Source organism: Sarcophilus harrisii, chromosome 2, assembly GCF_902635505.1.
Source record: "Sarcophilus harrisii chromosome 2, mSarHar1.11, whole genome shotgun sequence".
NCBI lineage: Eukaryota > Metazoa > Chordata > Mammalia > Dasyuromorphia > Dasyuridae > Sarcophilus > Sarcophilus harrisii.
This window is the reverse complement of record NC_045427.1, coordinates 87,465,960-87,487,441: the sequence shown is the minus strand read 5'-3', so window position 1 is coordinate 87,487,441 and position 21,482 is coordinate 87,465,960. Positions and strand designations below refer to the sequence as shown.

The 21,482-nt window shown below is 46.0% G+C and overlaps 1 protein-coding gene across 7 annotated transcripts in view; it reads right to left on the bottom strand.

Moving 5' to 3' along the window:
- The window catches only part of TTC7A (tetratricopeptide repeat domain 7A), a 169,749-nt gene that overhangs the window by 108,391 nt on the left and 39,876 nt on the right, over positions 1-21,482 (bottom strand). For all 7 annotated transcript variants that reach the window (XM_031950439.1, XM_031950434.1, XM_031950438.1 and 4 more), the window contains exons 4-5: positions 16,384-16,514; positions 14,110-14,231 (exon numbers count right to left, since the gene is read on the bottom strand). In XM_031950439.1, the coding sequence (XP_031806299.1) occupies positions 14,110-14,231; positions 16,384-16,514 (253 nt within the window). The remainder of the gene's footprint in view (positions 1-14,109; positions 14,232-16,383; positions 16,515-21,482) is intronic.

Genomic DNA, 21,482 nt, shown 5'->3' with positions numbered 1-21,482 from the left:
TGCGCAGTGCAGGACAAGTCACTAACCTGGCCTCAGTATGAAAGAAAGATGCTAATACTTTGTGAGGTTGCCGTGAGATTCAGCCAGGACCAGGCAAATTCTATAAAATCCAGTTATCAGTGTCATCATCATTTAGGCATTTGCCTCTCAATCAAACCAACAAGATAATTTCCAATCACTCCCTGTCTATTGACCATTTCTTTGCTGCCTACAAGCAGCCCTCCCCTGATTAAAAACAGAATCCAGAACAAAAAGCTCTCCCTTGATATGCCTGCTGGCTCTCCTCCTACAGTCTCCATCCTTTGGTAGCTGAACTCCATGAAAAATCCATCTCCACGTCCCCCCCCCCCGGCCCAATCTTCTGCAGCCTGGCTTCAGTCCTCGTCATTCATGGAACTGCTCTCTACCTGCCAAAGCTAATGGCCTTTTCCAATGCTCACCTTCCTGACTGTTCTAGAGCCTTTGACTTTCTGGATCACCCTCTTCTGCTAGATCTTCTCAACTGTCTCCTGGTTCTCCTCCTCCTGGCCACTTTACCTTTATAACATCCCCCTTCAACTCTGGCAGCTGTCAGCAGAAACTCGGGCTCTCATCCGCCCAGGCCAGGACTACTGCGAGAGCCTTCTGACTGGTCACCCAGCCACAAGTCTCTTCCCACTCCAGAGAGAGATGGGTTACGTGGATAACAAAATTTCCAAAGCAGCACGTTCTGACATTAATGTCAAACATATTAATAATATACTAAATATAATGATATACATATATATATATATATATATATATATATATATGGGAAAGTCTGAACAAATTTGATATATTAAGGTAGAGGAAAATTAATCTACCATAAGGAATGATAAATATGAGAAATTCAGAAAGGTACAGGAAGACTTGCATGAACTGAAAAATAATGAAGAAATAAAACCAGGAGAACAATACAAAATGACATATATAAATGATAAAATTAATAATATGAAGACAACACTAAAAAATTAAATATAATGATCCACATTAGTTCTAAGTGATGTTAGAATACCTTTCTCCTCACTCTTGAGAGATGGGGGTCTATGGGTACAAAATGCTACCTACTCTTGCTCAGATATCAGTTTTTCATAACTGTTTTGTTGTGGATTTTTTTAAGTATAAGAGAGAGAATATAAGGTGGGTAATTGGCAAGTAGTCATGTAATAAAAACCAAGATGCATTAATAAAATTAAAAGAGTACATATGAGCCAGGTAAGGCAGCCCTGCAGAAGCACAAAATCCCTGAGAATGAAATCTAAGACCAAGCTGCTCTGAGCTTTCTGTGAGACCCCCTCATTATCTCAGGACACTCCTGGGGAAGCCATTGAGTCATAGCACAGGCTCAGATGAAGGGAAAAGTATGGTCATTGTCAGGTTAGGGAGAGAAGAATCCTCTTTCAAAGTCTCCCAGGCTAAAGAAGGAAGGAAAGGAAGGATAAGGGAAAGGAAATGATTTGCCCTGGGAACAGGAATGATGTCAAGGCTAGAAGAGCAAAGTCAAGTGATCAGAAAGTTCAAGCCAAGAAACAAAATGACCCTCCTGACCTCCACCCTCATGTAGTACAGACCTGCTATGTAACACAGTAAGTAGAAAAAGGCTAGGGGAAGGAGGTCTGAGCTGCCCAGCCCCAAAATAGCTGTCCAAGGGGCAAGGCCCTTCATCTAATTATGTCTCAGTTTTCTTCACTACATAATGAGTATAATATTTGTAACCTACCTTAATTATATGCACAATACTTATAAATCTACCAGAACAATAATAATTCATTCTTTTAACACTTTGAGATGGTGCTTTAGGTAGATTTCCTTACTAGATATTTTAAAGATACTTTGATATGTCTCAATATATTTTGGCCTCCTTTTTAAGCCCATATACTGAATTCTGTACTTTTAAAAACATTCTTCCAAGAAGAGGCTCATTCATTTTCACAATCATTCTCTCTCTGCTCTTCCATCTAAATTTCCCCAAAACATTTCCTCTTCCCTACTCAATGAAACTATAAAGAGAAAAGCTAAGACATAAAAGTGTGCACAAGTGCATCCATTCTATAATCACACAGAAACAACTTGTGGGTTTATCCAGGCTGCGCTCTCAGAAAGATCAGAAAGCCCAAGGGAACCTGGACACTAAAAGGACTCTCTCTGGGGAGGAGCCATTGCCCTCAAGGCCCACTGATAAGGGCATCCTGCTGTGGGCTCACCACGCACCCAGGTGAACCCCACTTCTCTGCAAGAGGGTGATTATTGAAATAAATAATCTGAGTGAAAACTGACTTCTATTTTTAAGGTGCTAGAAACTAGAGTGGTACCTTTTGTAAATTATTACCTTTGATGAATTTCTATAAACCTAGATGCTGAATTGTTCAAAATGGGAGGCACCCCTAAACCCCAGCAGAACAGAAGTTCTGTCTCTACCTCCCGGAGACTTAAATAATGCTTTGTACAAAGCAAGGAAGGGGAAGGGATTATTTAAACAGTGTCTACTGTGTACCAGGCATCTCTCTACAATGATGATTTCCTTTAAGATCTACACAACACCTCTAGGAGGTAGGTGCTATTATTATCCCCATTCTACAGTGGAAGAAAATGAGGCAAACTGACATCAAGTGAAATGCCCAGAGTCACATAGGTAGAAGGGGGCATTGGTTGCAGGTCTTATAGTCCATGCCCAGACTCCTATAAATACTTCACCACCTCGCTGCCCTCAAGCAACTAGGTAGCTGGCTTTTAGTAGATGCTTGTTGAATTAAGTAAAAACTAATAATAAAGCCTAGAGAGTTAAGGCCTAAGAGTAAAAGAATAGAAGACACTAGTTCTACACTGAAACAACCAATGAATTTTTGTGACCACTTTCTCTCCATCAGCCCCTCTAGGAAATGGCGTTTCCCCAAGCTCGCTCTCCTTGGAGTTGACGTGGCTTGGCCATGCAGAGCCCAGAGCCGCCCCAGCTTTGGACTACCCGGGGAGAAGCTGAGCTGCAAAGATTTCTGTGCCTTCTCTCTCCCACCTTTGTGAGCTGAGCTACTCAGCCCTCACAATTCCCAAGAGAAACTTGACTAGCCCAGGGATGCTGCTGGGAAGGTTTACTCTGGGGGACCTTCATACACACACCCCACCCCCCACAAAATACAAGGCAAAAGTGTTTTTTTTTTTTTTTTTTTTATTAAGGCAAAAGTTTGAGAGGCCTTGTAAAGGGGTGAAACTCTTGAGTTGATGCACTGAAGTGAGACAAGGGAGCACTTAAGGATAATTACCGATTGGACAATGCTCTATTAGCATATGCTTGGAAAATGGCCCTTCCCACTATCCTGTGCTAGTTGAATCTTTTGGTGTTTACAGAGAATTGTGGGAAGGATTCCCACAGAGTCACTCTGGGTGATAGAGGAGGAAGAGAAGGAAGGTCCTGAGTCCATTCAATTCATTTCTACCCCTAAAGACCAAGAATAAAGACCAAGGACTTTTGCTTATCCTGACGCTGATTCTAAAGTATCCAGGGTACTAACACAGTCTTCACAAGGCCTCCTTGGCCCCATTCTACACCATGAAGATCACCTTTCTGGGGGAGCCTTCACTTGATTATTTCCCTGACTCTTCATTACACTCATAGGAATTAGGCAGAAGAGACATTAGCATCTAATCTTGAGAGATCGGGGAGGGGAGGGTCCTGGAAAATGGCAGACGAGGGACCAAGCTACTCATCAAAGGGAGGCTATTTCTGGCTTTAGATTTGGGCCAGAAATGGAAGAGAGAGCAGGTCTTTGACTTTGGAGAAATTTCCCTCTGCTGCCATTCTGAAATGACCCACATCTCTTACCCATATTTTGTTACTGTTTCTTCCTGGAACTTCCCTCAGGGCCTGAGGCCTCCTCTCAGGCCTGTAGCTTTCTCAAGCTGGCACAGTGCTTTTTTATCCATGCTGTCTCTTAGAGCCACCATTTGGGAAGTGGCCCATGTCAACCTTCACTCCTATCAGCCTTGTTCCTGACTTCAACACTGCGCCCCCACCGGGGAATCTCTCCTTCTGTCTGCCACCTTCCCTTTCTTTTCAGTTCTTTTTGTGTGTGTTGTTTTCCTCCTTTAGAACAGGGTTTCTTAAAACTTTTTCTACTCGAGATCCTGGGTATGTAGGTATATTTTGTATATAAATCAAACATTCATTGATAGAAAAAAATCATAGTTTTGTGAACTGTACATTGGATTATATGACCTCATGTCGAGTGGTGACCCAGTTTAAGAAGCTTTGCTTTAGAATATAGGCTCCTTGAGGCCCAAGACTCTTTTTTGCTTGTATTTGTATTCCCAATACAATGTCCAGCACATAGTAAGCACTTAATAAACATCTGCTGCCTTCCTTGGGACTCTTAACTAAAAATTTGTTCTCAAAAGCATCCTTAAAGTCTGGCCAGCTAAGTCCTGTTGGGAGATGACAGCTGTCCACAAGGACTTTGAGTGAAGCTGGGAAGAAAAGAAGAAACAGTGAAGATGTGAGAGGTTTCCTGAGTCAGTAAAGAGTGCTAGACTTAGGAGCCAGGAGAAAAGAAGCAAGTTACTTAATTTCTCTAACTCTCGGTTTCCCCCCACAAAAATAGAATCTTATGAGAATCAAATGAGAATATACATACAAGGCTTTGTCAACTCTATGGAGCTACAGAAACATTGGCACTTACGCAGGGCTTAGAGCATGGTAAAGAATCATTGTTTACTGATGGATTCCATTTAGGCACTAAGCTCAATAGAATGCTCGACCAAAATGCTATGGGGCTGAGGGGGGAAAAGAAAAATCTTCTAACTTAGAATTAGAATTACTTGGGTGAAAGAAAAGTTCAGTAAGAATTTCAAGGGATAGACCCATAAGACTGGACTCAGGAAGAGCACCCCAAATGGACAGGCAATAAGTAGATAGTGCTTATATAGGATCCATGGTTAATTCAAGCTCAAACTTTCAAACTTGATCCTTTCTGTCTCATGCACCTTTCCACAGAGCACCAAACCCTGCTCTCCAGAAGAGAGGGCTCAGGCCTATGACATTATGGAAAATCCAAGAAGCATCTTTCCCTTTGTCTTTACTGGGGAAAGTAGTAACGATTAAGGTGGGGAAAGAAGCCATTGAACTTGAGAGTGGATGCTGAATAAATACTGCTGATGAGCTGTGAGAAGATGAGAGGAGCCAAGAAGAGGAGCCAGTGAGATAAGGGATGGTGCTGTTTGGTTCACATTTTTCCAACCAACCTCACTGGGGCAGTATGTCCAGAACAAGGTTGAACACATAAAAATAGTTCCATAAAGATATGCTGGTTTAGTGCTTCTAAGTAGTGGCCGCTATGACCAAGCCAGTGGTCACCAGCTGGCTCTTCTCTAGAAAGCTCTGTGGAACCTGTTTACTTCTCTTCCCCACCCTCCCCAACAATGCCATGCAGCTTAGCTGGAAAGCCTCATCATGGGACAGAAATTCCTACTCGCCCTCTGGCAAGAGCTCTTTCTCATGGCATCCTATGCCTCAGGCTTCCCCTCCCCTAATATCTGTGGTACAGGGCATCTCCTATGCTTAGTTTCATGCTGGTAGAGATGGGCATCAATAGAAACAAATATTGGCATGGCTAGAAAGAGAGCTTCTAACCCCTGGGAATTACCTTAGAAAGCAAATACATTACTTTTATAGAAATGCTTTTTCCCTTGTTCTTTTTTTCCCCCCTTAAAGATGGCTTGACTCAGGAGTAGAGAGTAAGTAAGAGGAAGTTGAGAGTTGAAGGTATTTCTGTTCAGAAATAAAAGAAAAGGAATATAGGGATGATGTCAGGGTGTGTGATTTTATTGGTTTGGGGAATTCCCAGATGCAGAAACTCTACCAATGATGGCCAGCAGTTTCTCTGCAATTTACAGCAGGGGTTCTTAACAGTGTTTCTTAACAGGAATATTTTTAGTTCAGTTAAATTAGTTTCCTTTGTGATTCCATGCATTTTATGCATTTAAAAAAAACCATCATTCTGAGGAGTCCCAGTTTCACCAGATTGCAGCCAAAGGCTTCCATGACACACAAAAGGTTAAGATTGCCTATGTTAGGCAGCAGTTGCTCAGGTCCCGAAGAGACTGTGTCAGAAGCAATACTGGAACACAGTACTTCTTGGGTCCAACCAGTTCTCTATCCACTAATCTGTAACGCCTCTCAGGACGTAAGAAAATGTTTGATGAGGAGGGGAGGGAAAGCAACGTACTCAGATACAAGGGTGATGTACCCAAAAAATACAAGAACATACCTTTTTAATTGGAACAGAAATGTAACAAGCACAATCCCCACAAGGAGGCAGCGTCCCCCAGAAGACAGAGTCTAGCCTGGGAGGAAGGCCCAGATTCAAAGTCTGCCTCTGAGACCACTGACCAGTTTGGGGGCCTAAGCCTCTGCCCCCCCTCCCCCAGCTACAAAGAGTCCTCTTCCTTCCACTTCCCACCCCACAGGGGGCCTGGCGCGGCTTTAAATAAGCGCCCCTCCCTGCCGCACCACGGCCTGAGGCTGGGGATGGCTCGGGAGCTTGGAGAAGGGACTGGGAATTCTAAAAGGGCAGCGGAGGGAGGGAAGGGAAGCCGGCAAAGGTTGCCTTGCCACCCGCACTCCCAGGGAGTTCAGGCGAGGGGGGGGGAGGACCCACCCACGGCCCACGAGGAGACTGCCGGTCCTCCCGGGCACGCCCACCGGGCCCCCCCCTTCCTTCTCTCTCTCCCGGCCCCCACGGCTCACGCCTGTCTTTTCCCAAAGATGCTTCCCCCGGCCACTCCCTGCGCCGGAGGGCCGCGGCTGCCCCCGCGTGGCCGCTGCGCCCCAGGACCTAAGGGGCCCGCCCGGGGCTGCCCTGTCCGATAGCCCCAGAGCGGCAGCGTTTCAGGGGCGGCCCCGGAGCTCCTGGGAGACTGTGCTGCAAGGCGCCGTGACCGCCGAGAGCCGGGAGGGCTAGAGGTTCCCCGTCTGGAGCAGGGCTGTGAAGGAGTGATGGGATGGGAGAGATTCGGGGCTGTTTATGGAACAAGCTAGTAGCAGGGACCTGCGGCGGTTTCAAGGGGGGACTGTGAACTTATTTTTAGTAACTTCAAACTGAACTTGCGTCAGCTCCTCCCCTTAGCTAGAAGCATGACTGCGAGGAGTCTGTCACTTTTACACGAGCCTGCTGCCAAAGGGGGGCCCCGTCACAAAAAGGCCGCCCAAGCTCTAGAGCTTCTGACAGAATAAGAAACTCCCATCTGGAAGGACCCCCGAGATGCCCTCCCCCCAACATGTCCCAGAGGTGTTCATGGGAAGCTGTCTCCCCCCCCAACAGGGAGCTGGGATGTGGCCCTTTCAAAGTCCTTGGCTCCCACAGGTTTCCTTATTTTAGGGGGAAACCAAAGGGCTATAGAGGTCTGCGACTTAAGTCACATTTCTGTGTCAATAGAGGAAACGGCATAGATCTGCGTTGGAAACAAGTCTGGGCCCCGTTTGTCCTCTGCCCCAGGATGGTCTCTCCTCCTTCCTGGCTGCTCCCAGCAATCAGATGCTCATGGTCCCCAGTTATCTCAGGTCCAGGAGGTGCTGAGCCCTCTCCCTTATTCTTTAATTCTGTTCACATCGCTCGTCCCCTCCTCGGCTAGACTTGAAGCTGGTTAAGGCCTGGGATCATTCTCTCTTCTCTTGCACCCCCGGATGCGCCCAGAGCACAGGTCTGGGAACATGGTGAACAGGAAATAGCTGCTGAGCCATGAACCTGAAAGTTAAGCCAGAGCCCCAGGACTCCACGACAAAGAACTGACATGGCACAGGAATGGAGTGGAGAAGCAGTTCCGTGCTTTGTTTCTGTTTTTTAAAGCCTGGATGATCCCCCGGAGCTCCCGCCCCAGGTTCCCCAGCCAGACTGGTCCCAGTCACAGGAAGTGAACCGACCGGTTTCACAAGGGGGTTGAGTAATCACCTTGAGTTCCTGGGAACTGTGGCTCACATCTTTGAACAGAAGTTTCAGGAGGAGAAATTACTGAGGCAGCTTTGAAGATAAAGGATGAATTGTTTCCATATCTTCTTTATTCTAGAAAAACTGGCTATTACTATCCTATTTCAAAGGCCTAAAAATCTCTAATTAAAAGGAAAAGAGCAACTAAGAAAATATGGGATCTTTCCTACTGAATCCCCATGGGGTTAACCCCTCCTTTACCCATCATCCCATCAATGTAACACTGAGGGTTTTGCACTTTGTCACAAGGTGAACATTAACACTGAGCACTCCCCATCCCAAGAGTACAGAATATTAATGGAATCATACCAAGCCACAAGTTCTGAACCTGTGTTCATGTTTTTTTCATATTTTGACAAATATATTTCAACATAAATTTTTTAAAAAATCCTATGTTTACACATTCTTCTGGGAAGAGGTCCACAGGTCTCTGACTGCCCAAGAGGCCCCTGCACAGGTCCATGTGAGGCATACCAGGAAGTGACAGAGATGCTGGATGGATGTAAGCCAGAAGCCCAGGCTCACATCCTGCTCTGACACCTGAGATTTCCAGAGCTCTGGATAAGTCACTTAACCCTTGGATCTTAGCCTCCTTCTATGAAAAATGGAGATAATATCTGAACTACTTACTAAAAAACTAACTGCTTGAGAGACTCAAAAAGTAGGTGCTACTGTTACTGATGATAAAACCTGACACTTATGTGATGAGCAACACCCAAAATGTGTGAAACCACATTTCTCTTGGGGTGGTCACCACCAGCTGCGAGATCAGTAAGAGGCTGACGGCTCTCACTCACAGAAGTAGACCTCACACCGGAGGGGACCCACAGAGGCAGGCCAGTCCATACCTCCTTTGGCCCAGAGAGGCCAGGACATCCGAATCACAAATCGAGACAATGACTTGTTGCCCTCCATGCTAGTGCCCAGAGACCTTGGAGGCTGACAACTGGGGGCAAGTCACTCCAGAATTGTGGGGAACAAGGTGCAAACCCACCAGCTGGAGAGGAGGGAGCACCCTGGCTGTGAATGCCTCTGCAATGGCAGGTGAGCAGAGGCCCTCGGCGTGCTCCCTCCTCTCCAGGTCGAGAAGGGCCCCCTGACAAGAGCCAGTTTCCCCCTTCCCTACCCCAGTCACCCTCCCGGATCTCTCCTCCCCCAGGGGCCTGGGCCTGGAGAAGGCTGTCTACAGCACAGGCCCCGATTACTTTCTTCTCCAACTCTCTCCAATCCAGCTTTCACCCTCTTCTTTTGACCCATGCTGCTCTCTCCAAAGTGATACCAAGCCCAAGAGCCTTTTCTCAGTGCTTCCCTGTCTTGGCTTCTGTGCAGTCTCCAGTCCTGCTGATCCCTCTCCCCCCAATATGTTCTTCTCTTCAGGCTTGTAGGACACTGCTCCCTCCTGGTCCTCCTTCCGCCTCCCTGGCCAGCTCTTCATGCAGACCAGGTGTCCCCTAGGGCTCGCTCCCAGATTCTCTTCTCTCATCTGGTGCTCTCATCGGCATCCATGACTTCAATTCTCAGCCCCACTTATCCGGCTCTCACCTCTGCTATTTTCAGGCTCCTCTCAGACACCTCCCACCACCAACTCCACTTCCTCCTCGCTCCCTCCCACTACAGGGCACCAATATCTTTTCAGTAACCTGTGGCTTCATCTTTTACCTTCCTCTATATCCCTTGTCCCAGACCCAGATCCCAAGGTGCATAGGAAGCTGATCTGAGAAGCCAGCCACAACTCCCTATGCAAAGGCCAGTCAAAGTCCCAGCTGTTCTGTGAGCTCCTGCCTGGATGACATCTTCCCCTCAGCTGGTCACAGAGCCAAAGCTCCAAGGGCCCCCAGAAGCCCGAGGATACCCATCTTTATCCCACTACTCAAAGAGACACAATTGGAGCCCAGGTCCTCCAGAGCCTCACTTTTCCCCTGGCACCACACTACCTCTCCTTCCAGCACTGAATTCACTAAAAGCCCCTTGGCTTCAATGCACTCATCTGTCAGAAATGGAGGTAAGGATGGCTGCCCCCTTACTAAGGACAGGCACCAGCGCTGTGGACAGGCTTTTCAGGCCTAAGAACTACGACTGTTTTAGGAGGGAAAAAGTAGGAGTTTGCTGTGGTTGGGAAACCTCCCTCCTCTCAAACATTTTTCATTTATTTTTTTCAAAAACCAAGTAGGAAAAAAGTAGTTTTAACTCCCAGTGCTTGCCCCAAAGCTGCTGCTTTACCTGAAGTAAGCATGTCACATGCTTACCTGGCAAAGCTTAGCAATCACCTGACTTCCAAGTATTAAAAATCCTGTGAGGGGGGAAAAAAGGAGGCCAATGGCTCTGGGCCTAGCAAAGGAATGAGATTTTTCTAGACTCCTTCCCCTTCCCTTGGGAGCCTAAAATGACCAGTCCAGTTTAAGAGCAGCAGCAGCAGGTCTGTTGGGAAATAAGGACTTGTGGAAGGTCTGCTGCTCACTACTCTTTTGAGCAAGTCATTCTACACTGCTCTGGGTCCAAATTTTCTCATCTTTAAAATGGGAAGATTGAATTTGAACAGTGATTCTGAACCTGTCTGTGTCATGCATCCGTCTGACAGTTTGGTGAAGCCCATTGGCACCTTCTAAGAACAATGTTTTTAAAAACATTAAATATGTAAAGATTACAAAAGAAACCAATCAAACCACAGATCCCTAGTTAAAACTCCTGAACTAAATTAAGTGACCTCTTAGGGCCATTCCAACACCCCCTCCCCTCTCTATCTTTGTGTGTGTGTGTGCGCTATTTTTTTTTTTTTTTAATAGCCTTTTATTTACAGGATATATACATGGGTAACTTTACAGCATTAACAATTGCCAAACCTCTTGTTCCAATTTTTCACCTCTTACCCCCCCACCCCCTCCCCTAAATGGCAGGATGACCAGTAGATGTTAAATATATTAAAATATAACTTAGATTGTGTGCGCTATTTGAATTATTATATCTTTAAAGCCCTACATTCACACAGAGTTTAATTAATTACTTATTTGATCACAATTTTTCAACCATTTGAGAAAAATAGTCCATGACATAAAAGTCCTACTTTATGAAGAAAATAGCCTCAGAGAGGTGGAAAGATGCTGCCCAGCTAATATACAGTACAGTCAGAACTCAAACCCTCTGCCTCTTGACCTCTCCCCAGGTACATCCCTTCATTAAGCTCAGCATTCATAGTAAGAAATATAGGATATATCCATAATCCAAAGCAATTTCATCACTATCTGGTATAACCCTTATCTCAAATAGGCCTCCAGTCTCCTGCACTCCAGTCTCCTCCACTCCCAATTTCACACCCCTAATGGACAGGGCATGGATGCTCTCCTTGCAGATTTTTGCACAGCTCTGACTGACATTTTCTTTATTCTGAGCTTAAATATATTAGCTTCTGCATCATTTGCCCCTACTTCTGGTGTCTGGGGCAAAGCAAAAAAAAAATTTCTTAATCTGATCAATTAAAAAGCTGGAAAGAAACTTCACTGACTCTCTAGTCTGACCTGCTCCTGAAAGGGATCCCATTCTCGCGTGGCCTTTGAAGGCCTCCAGGGAGAGAGGACCCATACCCTGGGCAAGTACCTTGTGCCTCTTTCATACAGCTCCATCAGGAAGGTACTTTCCCCACAGACTTCAAGCTGAAATTGCCCTGTGCCTTGCCTGCATTATTACTTCTGGTCCTGCCCTTTACCCTTCAGCCTCTTGTGTAGGTTCTAACAGCCATTTCCCAGAGGTTCAAAGGAAGTTGTGGGGGGTAGTGGGGCTGGTGAGGAGCAGGGCTGCCCAGACTCTAGCTTGAAAAGTTGTCCATCACTGCAATCTCTGCTCCACCCAGAGTGCTGCACTCCCTCCTGCCTCTGACCCATCATGCACATCCCCAGACCTGCAAGTCTCACATCATTAACAGCCCATCAAACATTTTAAACTGGACGTCTCAGGGACATCTCAAATGCAATGCATCCAAACCAGCTACTTCTCCCCTTGCTTCTCTCCCGTCTCCTCACCCCCACTTCCATAATTGACTATTTCTTCCAGAATCCTTCCCATTCTCCTTTTCCATTCCTCACATTTTCTCAAAAGACTATTCCCATTCTGACCCAATTCCTGCCATCTCTACCTCCAAATCTCTTAAACCTGACCACTTCCCTCCAGTGACACAGACCCTCCTCACTTCTGGTCTGGACTACTGCAAACTGCCTCTTAAGTGGTCTCCCTGCCTCATCTCACCCTTCACGCTGCTGCCAACATGACTTTCCTTGGCACAAGCCTTCTCATACTGCCTTTAGAAGCTCTCTGCTTAGATTTTAAAGTTTGGCCCCAAGCTACCTTCCCAGCCTCACTGGGTACTGCCTTCCCTTCCTACATTTTCTCTGTCTCTTTCACCAACCTGTATCTCTGGGCATCCCCAAATCTAGAAAGTGCTTCCTTCCTCTTTACCTCCTCCATCTCAAAGACTCTCTCAGTTTTAAGCACTAACTTTTTTGAGTGTCATGGACTGACCATTCCCTTCACAGGCAAGTGAAGACTATGGACCCCTGCATCAGACTGTGTTTTTAACTACATAAAATACATAGGATTACAAAAGAAATTAATTATATTGAAAGTTCTTTTTAAAGTTTAAAAAAAAAATAAATTCATGGATGCCTTATACTTTGTTTCCCCCACTCCCAAAATCTATCTCTAGTCCCTCAAGGGAGACTCACTACATGAAGCCTTTCCTGATCCTCTGCCACGGAGAATCCCCTCCCCTCCCAAACTACCTTGTTTCTAACTACTTTGTAATTAATTCTACTTCTGTTTATGCTGTATGTAGGATTAAAGTTATTGTAGGAGATAAGTTCTTTGAGAGCAGGGATTATTTCATTCTTAAAATGAACATTACTTAGGGAGCAATGGATCTGGAATCCACAAGGCTTCAGTTCAATTCTGACCTCCCATACTTTCTTCTGAGTTAGACAATAGTAAGTACTGAAGAGTCTTCTTGACTCCAAGCCCATCACTCTAACCTCTGCCTGTTTCAGTTTACCTCTCTGTCAACAGGAATAATATGATCATAGCACCAGGGTTGTTCTATGAACCAAATGAAATATCAATAACAAGTTTAGCCCAGCACCTGGCACACAGCAGGCATTTAATAAATGCTTATTTCCTTTCATTCTTTGTATTTGTTTCCCTACTGCTCAGCACAGTACATGGGGTTGAGGGTTGAAGGATGGGGGGAGGAGAGTGACAGACTACCTTTACTAAGGAGCATCATGCTTGAAAAGGTAAAGACAGCTCCACCCAAGTTGTGGATCCAGCCATTCTAGGGAGCAATTTGGAACTATGCCCAAAGGGCTATCAAACTGTGTATCCCCTTTGATCCTGTAATGGCACTAATGGGTCTATACCTCAAAGAGATCCTAAAGGAGGCAAAAGGACCTACACATCACTGCAAAAATGCTTGTAGGAGCTCTTTTTGTGGCAGTGAGGAATTGGAAGCTGGTAGATGCCTATGGCTGAATGAGTTGTAGTATAAGAATGTAATGGAATAGTTTTGTTCTATAAGGAACGATGAGCAAACTAATTTCAGAAAGACCTGGAAAGACTTGCATGAATCGATGCTGAGTACAGTGAGCAAAACCAAGAAAATAATGTACACAATAACAAGATTATGTGATGATTAACTGTGAAGGACTTGGCTCTCCTCAACAATACAGTGTTCCAAGACAATTCCAATAGTCTCAGGGTAGAAAATACCATCCACCCTCCAAAGAGAGAACTATGGAGACAGAATGCTGATCATACAATTTTCACCTTTTTGTTGGCTTTTTTTCTTGTGATTTTCCCTTTGCTGTGATTTTTCTTTCACAACATGACTAATGTGGAAATATATTTAAAACGACATGTATAATCTCTATCAGATTACTGCTGTCTGGGAGAGAGGAATAAAGAAGGGACGAAGAAAAAAATTTGGAACTCAAAATCTTACAAAAATGAATACTGGGAACCATTTTTAGATGTAATTAGAAAAAAAAATACTCCTGAAATTAAAAAAAAACAAAAAAAAACCTCCACCCAAGAAGCTCATAGACCCAGCTCAAGGGGGACAGAGCAGCTGACTACCTACCCTTTCCGTAAGTTGGCCACATAGGCACTCTGCAGGGCAGCTTCCAGAAAGTACGTCAGTTCAAATTCAGGCAGAGCTGGGTTGTTGCTTTTCAGGCCCCTTTGATGGATATTATTTGTGGTCTAAAAGTAGGAGAGGAAGAGAACACAATTTACAGTTACATACAAAGTCCTAGTCAAAGGACATCATAATACAGGATGACTACTCTGGGCCTCTAGGAGCAACCAATCTGGAGCACAGGGACAGACCATTGCCCCTCATCCTTCGCCTTTTATGGAGTCATCAATAACTATAAGGAGCCAATGTGAAATTCTCAAAACTAAAGAAATTCTATTTCATTTTTGTTTTAAAAACCACTTGTTTTCCTGCCCTCCTCCTTCTTCTTCACCCTACCACCCAGCCTAGTAGGCAGATCCTGACTATTTTTAGAAGTCTGTAGCTCCCAGACTCTTCCTCCATGAGCTCCTGCCTGATTTCTTCTTCTTCCCTCCTTCCTTCCACTCTCTTCCTCCCTCCCTGGGCAGCCCAGCCAGAGGCCAGTACCGACTGAGCACACGGCTCTAGGTGCAGAATGATGTGCTTCTTGGGGCCTGCTACAAACTGCCTGACACGGTGGGGTTCTTGGGGATCTCACTTGGTGACAGCTTTGTTCCTTCTCACACAGTGCATACAACTCATTCTTGGAAGAGACAAATGTCATTCTAGGGGGAGGACTTAGCTTTTTGTTCTCATGGACTGTTTCCTGGACTGAAGTCCACTGCAGGGATGATAAAACCAAATAGAAATTTGTGCTGCTCATTGATTCAGGAAATCCCACATTCACATTATTTGTATTCTACTGTGGCTTGCTTTCTTTTGACGAGTTATTTTCCAATGACATGTTAGTCTGACTGGGGGCAGGGGAGAACTGTCTGACTCCAAAAGCTTACAGAACCCTTTTCAGAATATTTCCAACTGCATAAAACCCACTAAATAAGATTACCAAGGAAATCAATTATACTGACATACAGTTAGCACAATATTTTTAAAAAAACAAATAGCCCCTGTTCTGGACTGTGCACAGGACTCCCTTTCTGGTACTGTGTGGGATATAGCCTTGAGGACAGCCTTGAATTGGTCCCAAGGCACTGAAGGAAAAGCAATCTGCTTCAACCTGAAGGTTGACCCAGAATCTAGCTAGAGCACTTTTCATTACTTTCTAGGGGTTAGTTTTCTGGGCTTCCAGTGAGAGGAAGCAGTTCTCTCTCTCTTATTCTATGTCACTGTCTTCTCCGTCTTTCTCTCTCCCTCCCATGGGCCTCCTCTCTTTCTATCCATTTTCTTCCTCTTTCTGTTTCTCTATAAACATTTCTTACACATACATAACATGGGAAGCTGGGTAGCACAGCAGGGCCTGGAATCAGGAAGGCCTGAGTTTTAATTGGACCTTAGACACTAACTGTGTGACATGAATCTGAGATGACTGAACACCAAAAACAAATAAGATTCATTTCCACACCTATGGACCCTACAAACTTCTAACTGGACCCAAAAGATCAACACTGTCCCAGCAACTCTCCCCAATACACTTGTCCAGGAGGCCGGCCTCCGCTGTAACTTCCTCCAGACCCCCTCCCCTTTCCCTCCAGTCTCTGGGCAAGCAGAAGGGCCTTTGGGAGTCAGCCCCAGGCCCCACAGAGGCCTCCTCTCATGAGGCAGGAGCCCCAAGAGCTGCATAGTGTCCAGGAACTGTAAGCATGGGCCACACACCCGACAATCCCTTTTCATGTAAGAAGAAGGAAATGTTTACAGTGCCTCCTTAGCTCTTGGTGAGCTAGAAGGGGGTCACATGATGCCAGTTTATTCTTTGTGCTGGTGTCCTTGGCCCAGGGCCTGGCCCACGGGAGGCACCGAGTGCTGCTGACTGACGCTTGTGTGTCTCAGGCTTCCTCAGTCACTTGAACTCTCATAAGTTCAAGGAGATCTCCTTTTCCAAGAAGGCACCTTATTGAGCTTCATAGTTCACCTCCTCTCCCAGCACCCCCTGGAAATCACCCCATTTTTATCCCTATGGTTGTGTTAACACCATAGGATTCTAGTCTGGACTCCTGGGAAAGAAAGGAACCTGGTCTAGGTCTACAAAGCAGCACCAGCACTGAATGTCTGGGGACACTCTGCCCCGCGGGGAAGTGGGTCTAAGACACTCCTCTACCGCCCTTCCTCCTACAGCAGTCCCCCGCCGTCCAGGGGAGCCAATGGAGGATGGGGGAGGGGGACATCCCACCGCCATCTCACCTTTTCCAGCTCTTGCAGAAACACCTGAGCAATCCAGGATGCCCTTTCAAAACAGGAGATGGCTTCTTCTTCCCTCTCACTGAGTCGGGCTCGGCAGGCGATGGAGTTGGGCAAGCGTTCCAGGGAGAGGCCTGTGAGAAGAGGAGCAGCAGCAGCAGAGTGATTCCCGCCCAGCCCTCCACACTCCCCTCCCTCAGCATTTCACCCTGGGCTCCGAGGCCCCGGGTTTGTAAAGTCCAGGCTGAAGGAAGTGAAGACTGGGGTGGGGGGGGGGGGATGCGATTGTGGCCCCAGGATCCACTGGTGTCGGGGAGGCCCCAGAGAGCCAGACCAGAACCCGGGAGTGGATATGAAGCTCTCTCACAGCGGAGAACTCTGCCCCTGGATGGGGTCCCTTTTCTGGAAGGTCTTTGGGCAGAGACGGACAGTCACCTGCTGGGGACAGTCAAGAGGGCCTCCCTTTTGTGTGCAGGTGAACTAACTGGCCACAAGGGGCCCTGCAAGGCAATCCGTGACTCTATGATCCCTTTGATGACTTTCTATTGGGCACCACTTTAAGCAAGGCTGACCTTAAGCCAACATGCCGTGTCCTGGGGTTCGGGAATGTGACAGACAAGGCAAGTGAGGATGGCGGTGCTCAACCCCCAGGCGAGGAGCAATCAAGGCATTTCCTGCTGCTCCGGCTTCGGGGAGAGCCACTCTAAGCATTGCTAGTCCCCTTCTCTGGCTAGGCAGCCACAAGCCAGCTGATAAGAGCTAGTGATTTATAAAGTCCCTTAAGATTTCCAAAGTACTCTATGTGAATTCAAAATATTATTTAAACCTTACAACTTCTTTCAGTGCTATTACCATCCCTATTTTACAGATCAGGAAACTGAGGCTGACAAAGGTTAAGGAATTTTCCCAGGTTCACACAGTGTCTGAAGCAAGACTCAGACTCCAAGTCTTATGCTCTACCCACTTTGCCGGCTAGTTGGCCTCTGAACTTGCCAGTCCAGATCACTAGGCCTAGATTCTAGTCATAAAACAGGTACTCTGTGAGCTTGGATAAATGATCTGAGACTGCTGAACCTCATTTGTCAAATAATGACTGCCCTACTTTCTTAAAGGGTCATGAAGATCATATAGAACAGAAGGGGACATGATATTAATTTGAGCCAGAGTCCAAATTAGACAGGGTTGGTAATTTCCTCCATTTGTTAACATTGGGCTCAAGTACAAAGACCAAGCCACCTTTGACAGCAAGAGGACAGAGCAGAAGCACAGAGGGCAATAAGAACAAGGTAGTTTCCAAAGGGAATGAATGACTTGACTCAAAGAGGACGCAATCAGCACTGGTCCAATGTCTACTTAGAAGGAAGTTTCTAGAGGAGCGCCATGTGGATCTGCCTCTGGAACTCCATCATGTAACATCTTTATCAATGAATTCATAAAGACTCAGATAATAAAACACTCAGCAAGCTTATAGATGACCCAAAGCTGGGAGGGACATCCAACACACTTAGGCAACACAGTTCAGATCTTATCAGGGTAAAGCATTGGACTGAATCTGAAAGAAATTTAACAGGAATAATAAATCCATTATGCTACATTTGGGTTCAAAAGTTTGGTTTTAAAATTATAAGACAGAGGAGCCATGAGAAAAAGAAAAGCAGATGAACTGAAAAAGACTCGCTGCAGACTGAAAAAAGACCTGCTACAGAATGATCAGCTCCAGAATGTGGCCTGGAGAAGGAGAGATTTAAGGAGGGGAAGGAACACGATAGGCATCCTTAACTATTTGAAGAGAGGTCAAGCAAAAAGGCTACTATACGCACTCTACCCTTCACAGAGAGGGTTCAAAGAGTAAATGTTAGAGACTTTCTCACACAATCCATTCAACACTGGATTAGTGTGCCCAGAAAGAACTTCAGTCCACTGGTGGTGAAGGTGTGAATTGGTCCAGCCATGTTAGAATTTTCAAACTCTTACCAAAGAAAGTAACTAGACTGCTTATCCTTTGATGAAGTACTACAACTATTGGCCTACACCCCAAAGAGATCGAGGAAAGTGATCCATATATATAAAATTATAACAGTTCTTTCTAGAGTAGTAAAGACCTGGGAACTAATTACTCATTAATTGAACAAGTATATGAATATAATGGAATTTTAATATTCCATGATAAATGATGAAAGAGATGAATTCAGTGAAATCTGGAAGTCTTGAATGAACTGATGAAGAATGGGGTGAGTAGAACCAGGAGAACCATTTCTATAATAGCAGTAGCATTGTAAAAAAAACTACAAAAAAATTTTAAAAACATAACAACTCTGATAAAGGATAACTACGATACCAGAGAATCTAGAAGGAAACATGCTACTCACACTCCTGATAAAAGGGCTACCCAAGAAACAGAATGAGACATATTTTTGGACATGGCCAATGTAAGGATTTATTTTGTTTGATCATACATATTTGTTACAGGGATTTTCTTTTTTTTTTTTTTTAACCGGAGAAGGGAAGAAGGAAGGAAAAACAGAATTGTTAAATGAAATTTTTTTTTTAAAAAAGGACTCTCATTTACTAAGTCTTCAATGTGAAAGCTGAATGACTACTTGTTAAAGATGCACAATTCAGGCTAATTCCAATAGATTTGAGATGGAGAGAGCCATCTGCCTCCAGAAAAAGGACTATAGAGACTGAATGTGGATCACAACTAGTAGTTTCACATTTTTTGTTGTTTGCTTGTTTTTGTTTTCTTTCTCTTTTTTTTTTTTCCTTTTTGATCTGATTTTTCCTGAGCAGCATGATAAAAAATGTGGAAATATGTTTAGAAGAATTGCACATGTTTAGCATTTTGGATTACTTGATGCCTAGAGAAGGGGGAGATGGGGAGGGAGGGAGAAAAATTTGGAACACAAGGTTTAGCAAGGGTGAATGTTGAAGACTGTCTTTGCATGTATTTTGAAAACTGAAAAGCTATTATTATGAAAAAATAAAAAATAAAGATATAGTAGAAGAGATTCTCTTATACATACTCAAGTTGGACCAGGCCTCTGAAGTCCCTTCTAATTCAAAATCCACAAAGACTAAAGCCCAACCAAAAAATCTAACAACTTGAGTTAATAAATATCAATGAGCCTTCTGCCAAAGGATTTTAAAACTGGGAGAGAGAAATATCTGCTTGGTGTAAGGGGCCGAGCTCTGGCAGCTGTCCCCCCTCACTGCTGTGGGTCTGGTTCCCTCCCCCTCACCTCCTGGAGAAAGGCGCAGAAATGAAGCCGCGCCCTTGGGCTGGGGCAGGAGATGGCAGGAAGTAAAACCACAGATGCTCCAGGGGGCCCTGCCCAAACCCAGCAAGAGCTTGGTGCTCCAGGGCCACTCTTTTGGGTACTGCCTCCCCAAGGACAGAGTTTTGGAGGGTCTTGGGGTACAGCCCCCAAGCCTGGAGCATAGCTGGAGACAAGGAGGGCCAGATTCTACAGGTCCTAAGGCCTGGCTGGGTGGTCCACTCCTCCTCCCTCTCAGAATCTAGGCAGAAAGGATCAAATAAACTCACTGGCTCGTAGGAGGGGTCAAGGCTGAATTCATCACTCCCACCCCAGTCCCAAGCCTGACCCCACAGAGAGCTCATTTTAAAGAGAGGAGACTGTCAATCCCTGCTAGAGAAACCTCTCCCTTCCTTGGGCTCAGACCTGTCCCTGCTGGGTCCTGGTGAAGAAACCCCTCACATGGGTTTCCTTCAAGTAGGCCTGAGGCTGGGGCCTGGCATCTTTGGTGACTTTTAAGGCTGCCTCGGGCAAAAGGGCAGCAAGGCCAGGGCTGCCGGGAAACGCTGGGCAGTGCCATTTGTTTCCCAAGAGCAAAAGGGGCCTGGTCAGCAAATCGGCCTCCTTTCCTCCAGAGGCCTCCTAGGCAGGCAGGGGAGTTGACCTGCTTTTTAATTAACTTGGCGCTTTCTATTTGGGGCCTTGCTGACCCTGGCACAGTCTGAGACTGAAACTTGGGACAGTTATACTTTTTTTCCTTTATTTTTCCCCTTTTAAAAAATGAATCATCTTGTACAGATGGCCTCTCTTCCAAGAAGCCCCACCCAGGAGGCCTGGAGCTCTGAATCCGGAGGCCGTGAAGGCTGCAAGAATTCAGCCTACCAGAGTCTGGCTGCTCTGGGGACATTCAGCGACAGTATGTTCAAGCTGGGAAAGGACCCCAGGGGTCTGCCCCTTTGACCCACCCCTCAAGGCACTTCCAGGTGTCATCCTCAGGATGGCAGACATAAAAGCACAGGGAAGGAAGACGGTTCCTATAGCTAGGGGCTAACCAGGGGAATGAGTGAATGAAGGGAAAAGCACTTGTTGGGAGATAAAAAATAGAAAGTGAGGAGATTCTCTCTCCCCTAACAGCTTACCAAGTCTTACACATCTCTTCTCCACACATCTTTGCATGTACCCCCCCTTTCTGCACTCATGGCTACCCAAGTCCTTGAACCTTTATGAAACACGGAGAGAGTTGTCTAAGCTTTCCTGGGCCAGAAGGAAGCTTCGAGCTCTGCAGGGAGAGGCAAGGAGGGACGGTTTGAGGCAGAAGGCAATGGCCAGAGGCACCGATTTTATGGGATGTGGCGGGCTTGGGAAGGCTGAGGTCCCAAGTTCACCTCCTGCCTCAGACATTCACGGGCAACAGTGCATGTGTCATGTGGGACTGTGAGGATCATATAAGACCGTGCTTACAAAGCATGGTGCGCAGACTAGACACATGCTTGGCCCCCATCTGTCCTCACACAGCGCAAGTCCATGACTCCCCTGCTCAGGCAGCATCAGTGGCTCCCTGTTGCCTCGAGGACCCTTGGTACCTTTAGTGCCCTTGTGCTCCAGACCCCAGCGACCTTCCCAGCTGCTAGCCCATTGGCTCAGGGCCCGGACTCTGCGCCCCAGAACTGCGGCTCTTCTTGAGCCAGGCTTGCCCCTGGCCTTTCCCTCCCACCGGAAGGCACCCCCCTCCTCACTTCTGGCCCTCAGAACCTCTTCCCCTCCTTCCAATAACAAACATATTTAACTGTTGCATGTGATCCCACCTCCTCTTCCCAAAGAGGGCTGAGCAGTCACTTTCCTTCTGTC